Source organism: Tupaia chinensis, unplaced genomic scaffold (assembly GCF_000334495.1).
Source record: "Tupaia chinensis unplaced genomic scaffold, TupChi_1.0 Scaffold000047_1, whole genome shotgun sequence".
Classification (NCBI taxonomy): domain Eukaryota; kingdom Metazoa; phylum Chordata; class Mammalia; order Scandentia; family Tupaiidae; genus Tupaia; species Tupaia belangeri.
In genome coordinates, this window is record NW_006159505.1 from 4,877,448 (window position 1) to 4,894,073 (window position 16,626).

General features: G+C 41.3%; 1 protein-coding gene across 1 annotated transcript in view; it reads left to right on the plus strand.

Moving 5' to 3' along the window:
* The window catches only part of UVRAG (UV radiation resistance associated), a 309,776-nt gene that overhangs the window by 12,744 nt on the left and 280,406 nt on the right, over positions 1–16,626 (plus strand). Inside the window, exons 2-3 of the mRNA XM_006141150.3 lie at positions 10,265–10,382; positions 16,320–16,354. Of these exons, the coding sequence (XP_006141212.1) occupies positions 10,265–10,382; positions 16,320–16,354 (153 nt within the window). The remainder of the gene's footprint in view (positions 1–10,264; positions 10,383–16,319; positions 16,355–16,626) is intronic.

Below are 16,626 nucleotides of genomic sequence, written 5' to 3' on the forward strand. Positions count from 1 at the left end.
TTTTTCCTGCATCATAGGGCGGGTCTCTGATCTTAGAGATCTAGACTCAAAGAGCCAAGAATTTCACACAAGAGAGCTCAACTTCCCCGTCCAATAACAGGACTTTTTGTATTTTAAAGTTTTGTTTGGAAGGAAGTTCAAGCTTATGGAAAAGTTGAGAAGTGCTGTCATGTTGAGTCTGTTGGACAGGGGTTAGTGTTCATATTGTGGTAACTGACTCTGTTTGCTCATTTACCCCTAATGGGGCTGAGCATCGGGAAGAGTTTTCATATATACAAAACTATTTATATTTACATATATGTATATATATAATGATAGAATGTGTGCACATCAGAGAGAGAGGCGGGGGTGGGGGGAGAGAGAGAGAGAGATGAGCAGATCCTTGGTCTGGTCATGCCCTGATCCCCTTCTTCTTGTCCTCCGGCTCATCTGATCTTTGGCTGAGTGCTCAGTGCTTCAGGCCAACTGGGCCAAGGATTTGAACCACAGTTGCTGTGTGGTATCTGTCATCTCTTAAGCATGCATTACCTCTCTGCCAGAGAGTCAGCCCCTTCCTGTATTATTTGCTTTTAAAAAAGTCAAAACTTTTTGTTTTTAGAGATTTTTGCTATAGAGCATGTAAGCTTGCCAGAGAAACAGAGAGACAGAAGGCAAGAAATCACCCACTGGAGGGACCAGCAGTTAGGTAATGGCTATGTCACTAGACTCCCACGTACGTGGTCGACCGCGGTTTGCGTCCCAGACCAGGTGGCTTAAACTCACGCCGGGTGCATGTGTGTGCGTGCCCAAGATCCCTAGAGGAGAATGGAGGAGAAGGGATTGTGGCATGGCCACCCCCCCTGGGGGGGGGTGATTTCTCGCTTTCTGTCTCTCTGTCTCTCTCTGTCTGTCTGTCTCGGGCGCACGCACGCCCCATATAGAAAAAAAAAAAAAAAAATCACCCACTGGAGGGGATGGCCACACTGCAATCTCTTCTCCTCCATACTCCTCTTGGGATGTATGTGCAGGCGCATGCTCACACATACGCCCGGCGTGAGTTTCAAACCGCTGTCTGGGACTTAAACCGTGGTTGATCATGGGGAAGTCCAACATCTTAACCATTACTCCATCTACTGGTCCCAAGTCAAAACTTCTTGATGTGGAAATGAAAATGGGACAGAGACCTGCACTTTTTATTTTCTTTCATTTATGTAGGAAAGGTATTCAGAGGTGTTTAAGCCTTCTTCATTGTGTACTGTCTGTGCATCACAGGTACCTAAGACATGCTGAAATACTTTAGTTTGTTAGGATACAGTTTGCAGGAAAGGATGACAAAGATAATGAGAATATTTGTGGATGGTGAGAGCTTACTTGTACAGAAGATGGCACTGGGAAGCAGATTTAGGGCCTTATGTTTTATTTGTAAAACTTAACTTGAATGGAGGATCTCTTTACATAAAGGCAAAGTGGATTTGTTCTAGGGGAAAGAAAGGAAGGTACTAGGAAAGAAATAATGGGAGTGAAAACATGAAGTTTCTGTTTTAGAATTACCAAGTTACAGCTAGCTGGTCTTGGTAGTATTCAAACACAGATTCTGCCTGAAATCATCCTGTTAGATTTTGTTTGTTTATTCATGACAGAGCGTGGTGTGCTTGTGTACATGTGAATGAGAGAGACAGAGACACAGAGAGTTGAGTACCCTTCCCAGGGTCTGGTCATGCTGTGGTCCTCTCCTTTCAGCCTACCAGCTCATTCGATCCTGGGCACTCATGCACATGCCTGGTGTATTTCAGGCTGACCAATTCAGGAATTCGAATTGCAGTCACCAGGTGAGATTAATTTCTCAAGCACCTTGAAGTTTGGCTCATCATCATGTTAAAATTTGATGTTTGTTAATGACTTGCACCTTCTTATGGATTTACATAGAACTCACTCTCTGGAAGTGAGCTCTTATTTGCAGAAGAGGAAGTTACTACATGGGGAAGAGAAAGAAGCTGGTTTTTCACGATATGAACAATAATAGCTTTAAGGGTAGTGAATGAAGGATGTGAAAAATAGGCAGATGCCAGAGATACTTTGCAAAAAGAATTGATAGGTTTAGATGACTGAGCAAAGGGCTAGGGGAGCTACCATCCCCCCTCTGGAAGTTCGATGTTTGAGTTCGAGAAATAAACTGACACTAGACAGATTAACAGAAGAAAAGGCATCCACATTTCTAAGTGTGCACATGGGCATGGAAGTCCTTCAAATAAGAGACTCAAAGAAGTACCAGATGACTAAAGTTTTATATTGTAGAGGCTTCAAAAAATATTAGGGGCTTGGTACTTCTTGTGGGGAGAGGTGGCAGCGCATAGTTTATTTGGTTATGCACACCAGATCTCTTGTAATCTCAGAACTGCCTTCAGAAGGAATAGATGACACAGAAACAGAAGGAGCCTTGGAGAAAGTCTGTTTTGCATGGCTGTTCGCTACCGTAGATATTTCTGCAGATGCAAATCTCCTTCATCAAGGACAGCTTTTCAGATCCTATTTCTGTGTCTGCAGCCTTTCTGAATAACTCTCTTGAAATATGCAAAAGAAGTGTATTTGTGGATGGCAGGTCTTGGTGTTCCACATCTCAAAGGTTTTGAATCAGTGGAAGCAAATACAAGCTGTGCACTCAGGCCATTGGGACCAGGCCCGGGTTCAAGTCTTGATTTTGCTAATTACTAACTGTGTGAACATGAGTAAATTACTTAGTACCTTAATGAGAGGCTTTGGTGAATGCCTCTTAAACTTAAAATGTGCATTACCTGGGGACCTTTGTTAAAATACAGATTCTGATGGAGTAGATGCTGGTAGGACTTGATATTCTGCGTTTTCAACACATTCTCAGGGGTGCAGAGTAGCGAAGGTTGGATGCCCTTCAGGGCCCTTCTCAGTTCTGCAGCTCTATAATCCTGTTCATTGACTACTGTTTATTGATTATTTCTACTTCGGATGTCTGTTATACTCTGGTGACTTTATCGGCTCTGTTTAGATAAATGAATTCTAAATCTGGCTCTTACTTCAAATTAGAAATGCCTCAGTCAAGTAATCATCTTCCAATGATAACCACATCCCTCTTGATATTCCTGTTTCTGGAAGACCTTATATTATATGGTACTTTATGATTTTTCAGAGAGCTTTTATATCCATGATTTCATCTGATTCTTATAATAACCCACAGAGGTGGGCAGGTGGAAATATCTGCTTTGTGTTTTCTCAAAGTTCATTTCTTTCTTTCACGAAAGAGAAAGAAAACGACAGTCACTTTAACAGGGTTTCATACTGCCATCCTCCACACCCCAGCCTTTCAGCCAGCTAGATTGATGGGCACGTGTGTGCCCGGCATGTTTAGGTTGACCCAGGAACTGAACTCTGGTTTTTTAAATGTCTTCCAACTTTGCAGGGGACCACATTACCACCATGCCATTGTGGCTGGGCCAGTGTCTCCGTCCTATGGAGGAGAAGCAGGCTCAGAGGGAGGAAGTGGTGTGCCTACTAGTGAGTGATAGAACTACCCTAGAATTCAGCATTGTCCCCCTTGGTTTGAACTCACACTACTTCTGGGAATGGCTGTCACTCCTATCTGTGTTTAAAGGTTTGTAGCCATCTCTTTTTAAACTATTGGGTTGTTGGAAAAGTCATGATGCATTTTTGCATAGAAAAATACATTATGACTTTCTCGATAACCTAATATAAGTTTATTGGTTTGAACTCACACTACTTCTGGGAATGGCTGTCACTCCTATCTGTGTTTAAAGGTTTGTAGCCATCTCTTTTTAAACTATTGGGTTGTTGGAAAAGTCATGATGCATTTTTGCATAGAAAAATACGTTATGACTTTCTCGATAACCTAATATAAGTTTTATTTTTTAAGAATAGAATATATAGTCCCAGTTGATGTTTGTACATGTTGGATGCTGCTACTGAGCAGGCAGAGGCCATGTGAGAGGTCTGGGTTCATTTCCTGTCCCACCCTAAAAAGCCAAGTGCAGTGGTATGCACCTGTAGTCCCAGCAGCTTGGGAGGCTGAGGCATGAGGATTGCAAGCTCTCAGTCAGTGTGGACAACATAGGGAGACTCTGTCTGAATGAGCTGGATGTGGTGGTGTGCACCTGTGGCCTCAGCTACTCTGGAAGCCAAGGTAGGAGGATCAAGACATAGCAAGACCTGTCTAAACAACACTATTCACATCTACAAATTGGTGATACATTCATATCATTCATAATTCAGAAGGTACATAAGAGGATACGGGGAACAAATCTGCAAATTTTCATACTACTCTATGCCCCAAATATCCATTTTCTTTCCCCTAGGGCAACCAGTGTTATCAGTTATAATTTATGTTTCCAATAATTACATAATTATGCCCTCCCATTATATTGGGCGTTGGAAAAGTCACGATGCATTTTTGCATAGAAAGACAGAGAAAAAAATACATCAAGACTTCTGATGACCTAATGTTTTTCTACCTATTAAGCAGAAATTATAACATACAAAATATATATTCAGGAATATATGCTTTAGTAATTTTGGTGGATATTATCAGATTGCCATTCATAGAGATTATACCAGTTACACTCCTTTCAGCAAGTTGCCTATTTTCTACTGCCTTGGCTCAGAGTTTTTAGTCTGTGCCTATTTGAGTATTCTTTCTTTTTTTTTTTTTTTTAATTTTGTTTTTGCTATAGGGCAAAAAATCACCAGAGAGAGAGAGAGAGAGAGAGAGAAAGAAAATAAGAAATCACCCTCTAGAGGGGATGGCCATACTACAATCTCCTCTCTTCTATCTTCCTCTTGGGATCTTGGGCATACATGCCAATGCGCATGTATGATTTTCCTGCCTCCAGGTCTAGGACTCAAACTGCAAAGTCGGCCATATAGGATCCAGCCACTGTAACCTTCAGGCCATCTGCTGACCCAAGTATACTTTTAATTTGCAGTTCTTTTCATGTTTAAGACTTGTCATGGGCTTGGTGGTACAGTAGTAAAGTGCTGCCTAGGCGATGTTAGATCCGTGTAGAAGACTGTGGGTTCAGTTCTCTAGTCAACGTGTACACCCCAGGTGTGTGTGCCCATGATCCTGATAGGTGAGGAAGGCTGTTTGGGGATTGCGGTGTGAGACTCTGTTGGGAGTGCTTATCTTTCTCTCTCTGTCTTTCATGCTTACTAAAGAAATAAACTTAAAAAAGAACTATTGATATTTCCTTTTCTGTGAATTATCTGTTATTCTTCCTTGCCGTTTTTCTCTATTGCATTGTTGGACTTTTTGTTAATGATTTCTAGGCATTATTTATGTGTTAGTAAAATTGTCTTTGTTAATGTGAGTTAAAACTTTTAGGTTCTTTTATTTCCCCCTTCTATGAAAAAGTATGTACTGGGACCAGCAGGTGGCATGGTGGTAAGGGTGCTGGATTCCCACATGGCCGACCATGATTCAAGTCCTGGACCTGGTGGCTCGCTTCCTCACATTCTCTCTTTCTTTCTGTCCCTCTCTGGTCAAATTAAAAAATATATATAGATATACAAATAAATGAAAAAGGAAAAAGTATGTATGCTGGAGAGAGACGGAGAGAAAGAGAGTGGAGCACCCTTGACACCATTGAGAGTGGGGTCTCATCACACCATGTTCCCTTCCTTGTCCTTGCACACGTACAAACTCCAGTTCCTTGGTGAAATTATATTCTCTGAAATTAGGAAATGCCATGTTTGTATCCCCATTGTCCCCAAGCATATTCTGAGAAGGAAGTACCAAGATGGAAGAAGGACAAAAACGCAAGGGAGGGTGAAGGGTGCAGAGTGCAGTACTGGGTTATCCCTAGTCTTTACGGGATTGTCACTACAATGGCTTGTTTCTTTTTTTCTTTTTCACACAAATAGGACTTTTTATTTGTTACCATTAAACGTCAGAAACTTTAAACAAATTCTTGGACTGGTGGTTCATGTCCATCAGCTTGATCGACTTTAGCATCTGTTTAGCATCCGTTTGGTCTCCAGCTTTTGCAGAACCATCACCATGAAGCTCCATGAGTTTTCCCAATTCAAACTTGGGCTTCTTCTGTACTTTTGCTTTCCTGACGAACTCATCATAGAGAGGTTGGATAGATTGGCAACCCTTTTCTGTGTCTTTTCCAATGCTGTCTGGAATCAGTTTATTGACCACTTCTTTGATTTTATTTGTCTGCATCTCCTGGGTCATGATTTCCATCTCCTTCTGGATTTAGCAGATCTACTGATGCTGAGTATGAGGTCTTCCATATCTGATTGGTGTGTGTGTGTGTGTGTGTGTGTGTGTGTGTGTTAACTAAAACCAACACTACTTGGAGGAAAAAAAATGGAAGAAAAGGGTGGGTTTGGGCTGTACACCATGCTTAGGGGGTAGAGGTAAAAACCCTAGAGTCAAAATGTGTAAGACATGTAGAGAATTCAGAAATGTATTTTTTATTTTTCCTGTGAAAAAGCCAATTTTATAATTTGATCGTTTTAATAAATAACTGCATTAAATTCTTAGACTGATTGGACTTAGCAGAGTTAATGTCAAAATAAAGGCTTTAGGGTAGCCCCATTGTTTAGTGGTTAAGGAGCTTGATCCCACATGGTCGACCATGTGGTTCAAATTCCAGCTCCAGAAATCTGGCCCCAGCGCCTTGAGAAACACACTGAGTGCATGTGTGTGTGTGTCCCACATCCTGACAGGATATGGAATGGGAGGAAAAGGGATTGTGACATGACTGCACCCCACCTGCCCCCGTCTCTGTCTCGCTCTCTGGCCTGCACTGCCATTCACAGAAAAGTAAAAGCCTTATTTCGAAGGTTGTGTAATTTGTGCCAAAGAAAGCTCTCTTATTAGGGGCCAGAAGTGTGAAGTGTTCATGAGAGAATTGAGTTGTGGGGTTTTTTGTTTAAATTGTAAGGTTGACTGTTGGCAACATTTGCTTATAGCCAATAGCATCAGGCAGTTTTAGAGCATTCTTGTGATCTTTCAAGACTTTCCACATGGCTTGGTGGTGCCGTGGGAATGCGCAGCTGAAACGGTGCCGGATCCATATGGAGGACTATGGATTCAGTTTCTTCAATTGACCTGTGCACACTGGGCGTGTGTGCCCATGATCCTGGCTGGCCAGAAGGCTGCAGGGGATGGCTGCGTGAGACCCTACCGAGGGTGCTTCTCTCACTCTGTCTTTTTGTCTCTTACTCTCATAATGGAAGTAAATGCACTTAAAAAAAAAAAAAAACAACTTTTCAAATGGAGTCGTTCAGATAGGATCAAAGGATTAGGAAAAAATAGGTGACTGAGAGTGCTATAACATAGATGGGGTTTTCTCTCACTCGCCAGAGAGAGAGTGAAAGGGAGAGAGAGAAAGTGAAAAATCACTCCCACCCTCCTAGGATTTGGGGCATGCACACACCTGTGCCTGGCATGTTTTTCAAGCCATCGAGCCCAGGACCTGAACTGCTCATTTGGCTGTGTGGTATCCAGCCGCCTCAACCCACATGCCATCTGCTGGCTCTCTCTGTTTTACAGTCATCAGTTTTTAGTCCTGGGGTCCAACCCTGATGACTTTCCGTAATCCAATTACTTTGCAAAGGCTCCACCTTAATCCCATAGTTGGATTAAGCCTCCACCCTCTTAATACTATCACAACCAAATTTCAATGCATGAATTTTGGAGGACACATTCAGACTTTTCTGTTTTCTGTCCTTCCTTCTTCTAAGATATCCCCTATCAATAGCTGTTTATGGTTTTATTCTTTGCTTATATTTGGTTACTTAAAAATGTCGGCATGAAGAAAGGAATAATGATAGCGAGTAATACCTAACTATCCAACTGTGAGGAGGATGATGAGATGACATGTTTGAAGTGCTGAGCACAAGGTATGGCATAGCACGCATTTAATAAACGCCGACAGTACAGTGATGCTAGTGGTCTCCATCATCAGTCTTTTCTTCCTGGATTAATAGAGAAGAAAACTGTAAATAACTAACTATAATACTTGGTTGAATGGAATAAATGTAGTAGAGATAAAAACAAAGCTCTTCTCTCATTTATTCTAATAGAGGAGCAACTAATTTCAGTTCGAAAATTAGGAAGGAGGAATCTTTTCCCCTAAACTTTATGACATAATAGGATCTCTTAAAGAAAAGGGACAGAGGAATTCCAGATTGAGAAGGAGCATGAGCAGAAGCATGGGGCTAGCAAAGTGCATGGCCTTTTCTTTTCTTTTCTTTTTTTGAAGAAGTTTTTGCTATAGGGTGCGTGCACTCGCCAGACAGGCAGAGACAGACAGAGACAGACAGAGAGACAGAAGGCGAGAAATCACCCCCCAGGGGGGATGGTCACACCGCCATCTTGGGCACGCACGCACAGGCGCCCGGCGTGAGTTTTTTTTTTGAGAGGTTTTCGCTATAGGGCGCGTTCGCTCGCCAGACAGACAGAGAGAGACATAGAGACAGAAAGCGAGAAATCACCCCCTAGTGGGGATGGTCACACCGCAATCCCTTCTCCTCTATTCTCCTCTCGGGATCTTGGGCACGCACGCACACCAGGTCCAGGACGCAAACCGCGGTCAACTACGTGGGAGTCCAGCGACATAGCCATTATGCTGGTCCCCCACCCCCACCACTTTTTTTTTTTAAGAGAGATTTTTGTTATAGGGCATGGGCGCTCACTGGAGAGACAGAGAGAGAGAAAAAGAGAAAGTGAAAAATCACTCCCTGGGGAGATGGCCACAGTGCAGTCCCTTCTTCTCTTGGGATTTTGAACAGGCACGCACGCATACACGCCTGGTGTGAGTTTCAGGTCTCCGCGTCCGGAACTCACACCATGGTCAGATATGTGGGAGTTTGGTGCCTTAACCACTGTGCAGGCTGCTGTAAACCAGGGTGTGAAATGGATACCACTGGAAGATTCTTCTAGAGTAAGCCCTAGGGAACTTTGTAAAAACATTTGAGGGTTTTCATACTTAGAGGATTACACAAATTTATTAGACAATAACCTTCTCTTGCAAAGAATCTTAATCTCTACATGGGGAGAAAGAATTGGATTGGTATGTGCATGGGAGAGAGCACAGGGCTCTTCTGGCTGACTGCACTTGTAATTGAAGATGAACTTACCCCAGGAGAACGGACTGGCTGAAGGGAGAACTCCAGGCATATTTTAAAAACCGAGTGCTTGGTTTTTATTTTGAAGTCTTCAAAGATGATTATCTGACTCAGGAAAGTAGCTTTTGGGGATTAATCTGATGTGCCCAGATTTTAGTATTGCTAGCATTTTTTTTTTTCTTTTTGACATGAGATGATTTGTCTGGCCCTTAAATTCATCTTGCATTCTTAAAGTTTCTGCTGTTGCTCATGGAGCTTTTGCATTTTTCGTGCTTGTGACTCCAAAGAAATCAAGCATCCTGGCTGGATACGTTGTTAGGAAGGAGGCCTGCTTAGGACATAGATAGAGACTGATGGGCTGCTGGCAAAGGGAGAATTTAATGGAAACTCACAGCAATTGGGTTATTGCCAGGATAGAATGACCAGCGAATTCCTGCTTTGAGTTTTGGCTTCAGCCTGTTTTCCTGGTTGTACGAAATGATCCGGGTATCTAGAGTGATCTAGCAACAGGGGAGGATGTATCTAGTAACTGCTGACTTTCTGTTGGTGTTAGATGGACTTTGCATGTCTACCAGCGCATTCTGTGGACAAAAGCAAATGACTACTTATGTTCTAGGGACTGTTAATCCTATTTGTTCTACAGGCATATAGCACTTATGTATAATGCTTGTGCCTTTCAAAAATATTTCACATCTTGGCCCTGCCATGGTGGCACGTGCCGAGGGGCACCGCTGCGCAATGCTGGAGCCCTGTAGGAAAGCCCTGGTTTTGGTTTCTGGGTTGACCTGAACATGCCTGGCGCACATGTGGTCTTGCCTGTGATCCTAGCTGGCTGAAGGCCTAGGGAGGGTATCGTGGCGTGATAAGACCCTGCCTGTCTCTTTTTTCCCTTCCTCTCTTCCTCAGTAAATAAATAAACTTTGGAAAGAAGATTTATGTTCTCATTTTATACTCACAACTACCTTAGGAATTGTATGCCTTATTTTCTATTTGAAGAGGAGCTGCCAAGGCATAAGTAAGAGACTGAGTTATGATTTCTGATTTAACAAATAAAATGACTGGTACAACCCTAGTGCATCTCATTTTTGAACTGGAACTTTCAGAAAATTTTATAGGAGGAGAAAGCTGAATGATTTCTCTTTTGGCTGATATTTTTTAGCGGCGTCTTCGACATCTTCGGAACATTGCTGCCCGGAACATTGTTAATAGAAATGGCCATCAGCTCCTGGACACCTACTTCACGCTGCACTTGTGTAATAATGAGAAGATATTTAAAGGTAAGGGACTCAGTGGACTCTCTACCCGCAGGGTGTTGCATCCCGTCATTCTGTCGCCCCCATGTAGTGGTGTGTGCTGCTGAGATGCTGATCCTCAGGCTGGGATCACATGGAAGGTCCAGGTTCAATTTCTGGTCCAACGTAAGGGCTGGCTGCAGTGGCTCAGGAGACTGAGGCAGAAAAAGGAAGAGCTCAAGGCTGGCCTGGGCAACATCATGAGACTGTATAGAAGAGCCCGGTGGGATGGTGTGCACCTAGAATTCCAGCCACTGGGGAGGCTGAGGCAAGAGTGTGACACAGCAAGATAACTGTATTTAACAAAATAAATAAATAAATAAAATAAAAACTAAGTTTTATATATCCTTCAAACATCTCACAGGCAGTTATTTGGTCGTTGGAAAAGCCATGACACATTTTTGCATAGACAGACATAGAAAAATACTTCATGACTTTTCCCATGGCCCAATTTTATGTACTTCTTCTTTTTTTTTAATAGAGATTTTTGCCTTAGGGTATGTTCACTTGCTGGAGAGAGAAAGAGACAGAGACAGTGAGAGGGAAAGTGAGAAATCACCCTACAGGGGGAGATGACCACACCATAATCTCTTCTCTTTTTTTTTTTTTTGGAGAGGTTTTTTGCTATATGGCGCATGCGCTTGCCAGAGAGAGGCATAGAGACAGAAAGCGAGAAATCACCCCCCAGGGGGGATGGTCACGCCGCAATCCCTTCTCCTCCATTCTCCTCTCGGGATCTTGGGCACGCATGCACATGCACCCGGCGTGAGTTTTAAGCCACCGGGTCCAGGACGCGAACCGCGGTCAACTACGTGGGAGTCCAGTGACATAGCCATTACGCTAACTGCTGGTTCCCTCTTCTTGTCCATTGTCCTCCCAGGATCTTGGGCATTCATGCACATGTGCCCAGTGTGAGTATCAAGCCACTGGGTCTGGTACTCGAACTGTGGTTGGCGACGTGGGAGTCCAGCAATGTAAACACTATACCCTCTTCTGGCCTCCAATATTATGTCTATTAAAGAAACATGGTTACTGGATATTTCTTTCATAAATGGAGCTGTAACATTGATAACATTATCTTTCCATTATGAACATTAGCTGTTCATGTTTTAGTAGCTAGCATTTAAAATAGATTCAGATTCCAATATGCTGTACTAATCTCACTTTTTTAAAAAATGTAATCAATGTCAGAGGGTCTATATGTTCACCATAGAGAGACAGGGAGAGGGAGAAGGCAACACTCTGTGGGGTGTGGTCACACTGCAAGTCCTTCTCCATTTCTTCATTTTGGGCATGTATACACACATGTTCAGCATGTTTCTCAAGACACGGGCCAGTATTCAAGCTGCGTTTAGTGGGACCAGCAGATGGTGTAATGGTTACGTTACTGGACTCCCACGTAGTTGACCATGGTTCGAGTCCTGGACCCGGTGATTTACAACTCATGCCAAGCACGTGTGCATGCATTCCCAAAATTCTGAGAGTGGAGGAGAAAGGATTGAGGAATGGCCGTCCTCCTGGGGGGGTGATGTCTCCCTTTCTATCTCTCTGTCTCTCTCTGTTTCTCTGGTGAGTACACGTGCCCTATAACAAACATCTATCTCAAAAACAGAAATCCAAAGCAAAAAGAAAAAACTGGGCTTAGCTATGTGGGATCCAGCTACCTTAACACACTTGGCCAGGGTCCATCCCATCTGTACATAGTGATTTTTTACTCAATATGTCTTAGAGGTTTTTCCATTTTGGTTCATAGTGAGCCATTCTAATATTTTTCTGCCTAGTTTTGGCTTAAATAGATGTACCATTATTTGTGTAACTGGCTCCTATTGGTGGGAATTAAGATTGTCCCTTGGAAAACGCAGTACTACATTTGAGTAAGTTATAAGTGTGTTACTGTATACAAGTGCTACTATACCTATTGGGTAGATTCCAAGAAATGGACAAAGGGTGTGTGTTCTTGCAGTTTGAGTAAATATTGCAAAATTTGTTCTCCATGGAAGTTTGAAATGTATGAATGCCTTTCCCCCTAAAGCTTCACTAATAGCCTGTGCAAATTTTTGAATTTTTGCCAGTCTGATAGGCGAAAAAATAATTTTGCAGTATAAGTTTGTATTTTTCCTGTTATGGGTGGGGTTGAGGCACTAATAAAGCATTTGATGAATGAATGGAATGCAGGATAACAGCCAAAGCATGCTCTTGGAACCACGTTCTGCAAGAACATGCTTTTTGTTCCTTTGGCTCTTTGTGTGGGTTTATGAGAAGTGCTTGCATCTAATGGTCCCTTCATGGAGAAATAGGTCTTGAATGATATCTTTTTAAGAATTTACTTGCTGAATTATTTTGTTGAAATTGAATGAATAAAATTATACTAATAAAAATATAGTTATAAAGTGTTTTTAACTCACTATTTTATTTGAATATCATAACAACCTTGCTATTTTCCAGGTGTTATTCTCCTTTGAACAGTCAAGAAACTATGACCCAAAAAGGTTAATTGACCTGCCTGGGGTCATAAAGCTTATGTATGATGGATTTGGTACTGGAACTATTTTATACTCTGAATTCACTACGCTGCTAATTTTGTTAATAATATTTTAGGTTCTACAGAATGGTAGACACTTCAAGCCCAAGTTTAGCATGTTAGAAATGATCTCCTACTCAGTGGTTTTTTTAACCAAATTGTGTGACCCCTTTTTCACCTCTCTTTATTTAAATTGCAGGTCTGATTTGAGGGTTTAATGAAGAAGGCAAATTTTAGGTTTGATTTATTCATATGGTCAGCTAGCCAAAAAAGTTTTAGAACTAATGATATTATTCATCTTCATAAGCGGGAGGTATATATTGTTGAAACAGTTTGATTTAGACCCTTTGCATATTGAGCTAAGGAATTCTCTTTCCCCAAAGTGAAAAGGAGTATCTTTATTGTGTTTTTGTCTATTTAAAGTGAGTTACTTGCAGTGAATTCAAACGCTGTAAAAATGTATTAAGTGTAATGTAGAAGTGCTTTGTGATAAAAAACAATACTTTCACATCCCTTTTAGGATTTAGGATTTTTCCTTAAAGGAAGATATATTAGATATACAGAGATGTATCAGAATATATGTGTATTTGATTATAGTCAGTTAGTGGTTGGAATAATTGGATCACGATTTGAAGATAAACTGAAAAGAATAATAAATACTTAGGGTTTCATAGTATTGGGGAAATAGGTATTTTCATAAGTATTGGGTCATCGGGAAAGTCATGTGTCAGAGAAAAATTCAGTAGTGTCTATCAGTGTAATTCTGTATTTGTTCTTTGATTTCTTTTTCTTTTTTTTTTTGCTATAGGGCGCATGCGCTCACCAGAGAGACAGAGAGAGACAGAGACAGAAAATGAGAAATCACCCCCCAGGGGGGATGGCCACACCACAATCCTTTCTCCTCCTTTCTCCTCTCAGGATCTTGGGCACACACGCACAGGTGCCCGGCGTGAGTTTAAGCCACTAGGTCCAGGACTTGAACCACGGTCGACTACATGGGAGTTCAGCGACATAGCCATTATGCTAACTGTTGGTCCCTGTTCTTTGATCTTTTGATTATACTTCTAAAAGTTTGTCCTGTAGATTCAAGTGTCTTAAGATAAGTACCTTTAAAAGATTGTTTATAACATTATTTGAAATATGCAAAATTTAGCGGTCATTTAAATATCAGTAGGAGAGCCCTTTTAGAAAAAATAGAATTACCTCTTATTTAAAAATAACTACTGAAATAAAGATTAGCAAACTGCCTCAAGCAAATAAAAATAAGCAGCCCAGTCCTATCACCTAAGATAAGTAAATATTGTTTGCATAATTGTAAAAATTGGAGTCCTGTTGAAATAGTCTTAGAACTTTTTTTCTATCACTTAATTGTCATTATCTGTCACAAAATAATATATATATGTATTTTATTTTTTAAGTTTTTGCCATAAGGTGTGTATGTGCTCCTTGGAGAGAGAGAGAGACAGAGTGAGAAAGAAAGAGGGAATGTGAGAAATCACCACACAGTGGGGTTGGCCACATCACAGTTCCTTCTCCTTCATTCTCCTCTTGGGATTTTGGGCATGCTTGTGTACATGCCTGGTGTGATTTTCAAACTGCCAGGTCTTAGGACTTGAGCTGTAGTAGGCCATGTGGCTGGGAGGCCAGCACCTTAACCATTACCCTATCTGCTGGCCCCATAACATTTTTTTTTTTAAAGGAAGATAAAGAAAAAATAATGTAGATGGTGTGTTTGTTAAAAAGTGCTTTAACCAAAAGAGGTCGCCCTTTAAGTATTTGCTGGCTAAGTTCATTTTCTTTTTCTGTTTGAAGGGTCTCACACTTCAGTCATTACTGGACTTGTGTCGACACATTTCACTATATTTCAATTACATCTTGCTGTTACATACTGCTTTTTAAAAAATCCATTATTTTTAAACTAAGGTCTAGGCATAATCTGTGAAAATTTTCAATTCAGACAATTCATTGAGTATATGCTCTATGCCAAGAGTGGTTGTAGGTGCTGAAGAGATAACAGTTGTATAAAACATACCCTGTTTTCATGGAGCTTACAGTTAAGATTGGATGCGTGAGTCACACATTTTAATGTATTGGACAGGAACTAAGTTTGTCCATGTATCACCTAAAATCACCTCAAGCACCAGGGAGATGTGCATCACTGCAGGCAAATACTGCCCTGTAGCAACGTAAGGACAGAAGTCCTGTAGGCACTGCAGTCACTTGGCTGAGCTGGCAGAGAGAATGTTGGAGAGTTGTTGGGAACGTCTTTCTGAACCTCTGACCCATTTTGATCGGAGGTTTTGTAATGTTTGCCAGCCTATATGAAGGTTTGTAGAATCGTGAAATTGTAATACTTGCAGAAGATTATATTCTCTGAGTTGATTAATGAAGAAATGGGCCCAAGGAAATGAAAGAGACTGAATGTTAATTGACAGAGGTGGAAGCAGAACTGTGGCTACCTGGTTGCTGTATCAGTGTTGGTGCCACAGTGCTGCAGTGGGTGAGCATTAGAGATGCTCGAGAAAAACAGAGCAGGTGCAATCAGTTGTGGAGAGTAGAAGTGGAGAAAGAAGAAGAAAATTTGAATTATTAAGGGCTCAAATTAGAAGCTGGGGGAAAAGGAGCCAATAGGCAACTAAATAAAGTCTAAGGAGGTTTCAACCTGTTTTTTAATATTTATTTTTTACTTGTTTGTTTATTATTGTTTTTGTTTTGCCATAGGGTATGTGCCCTTGCCAGAGAGACAGAAATACAGTGAGAGGGAAAGTGAGAAATCACCACCAATGGGGATTACCATGCTGCAATTTCTTCTCCATTCTCCTGGGACTTTGGGCACATGTGCACATGTACCTAGTGTGAGTTTCAAGCTGCTGGGTCTGGGACTCAGACCATGGTCTGCCACGTGGGAGTCTAGTACCTCAACCACCATGTCACTTGCTGGCCCCAACCTTCTTTACTGATGTTTTTTCTTCTTTTAAAACATTTCTGTTTGGATCAGCCAGTGGTGTGGTTAAAGTGGTTGGATCCAACATGGCCGGTCGAATCCTGGACCTGTTGGCTTGACAAACATGCTGGGCACATGTGCGTGCTTACTCAAACCCTGAAAGGAATAATGGAGGTGAAGGGATTGCACTGTGACCATCCTTCATGGGGATGTTTTCTTACTCCCCACCACCACCCCATGTTTCTCTGGTGAGTGTACATGCCCTCCAACAAATGAAAAAAACAACAAAAAACTCGTGTTTACTTTTTATTTTTTTAAGTAAAGATATAGAAAAAATAGATTTCTTGAAAATGTTTTAAATGTTTCACTGGAACATATGTTTAAAAATCTATAGGATTAAGAGTTAACGAGCTTATTTTCTTTCATATCACTTATTGTCATTTTTCTTCTTTTCCAGAATTTTATAGAAGTGAAGTGATTCGGAACTCCTTGGTAAGTATGCTTTCTGATGTGTTTTTATGACAGTGTGTAACTTTTATTTCAGAAAATGCAGAGATGTAAAATAAGTTGAGGTTCAGTTCTGGAATTATGTTGCTTGGACAAATCCTCTGTTGAGTTATTGTGAGTCATCATAGATTAGTTCATTGCAGTATCTCTCTACAGTGCCTAGGACATACCTGACCCATGCTAGCTGCTTGATAGATATTTACTGAATGAACTGATTTTTTTTTTTTTTTTTGTTTGACCCTTTTATCTCGCAGAAC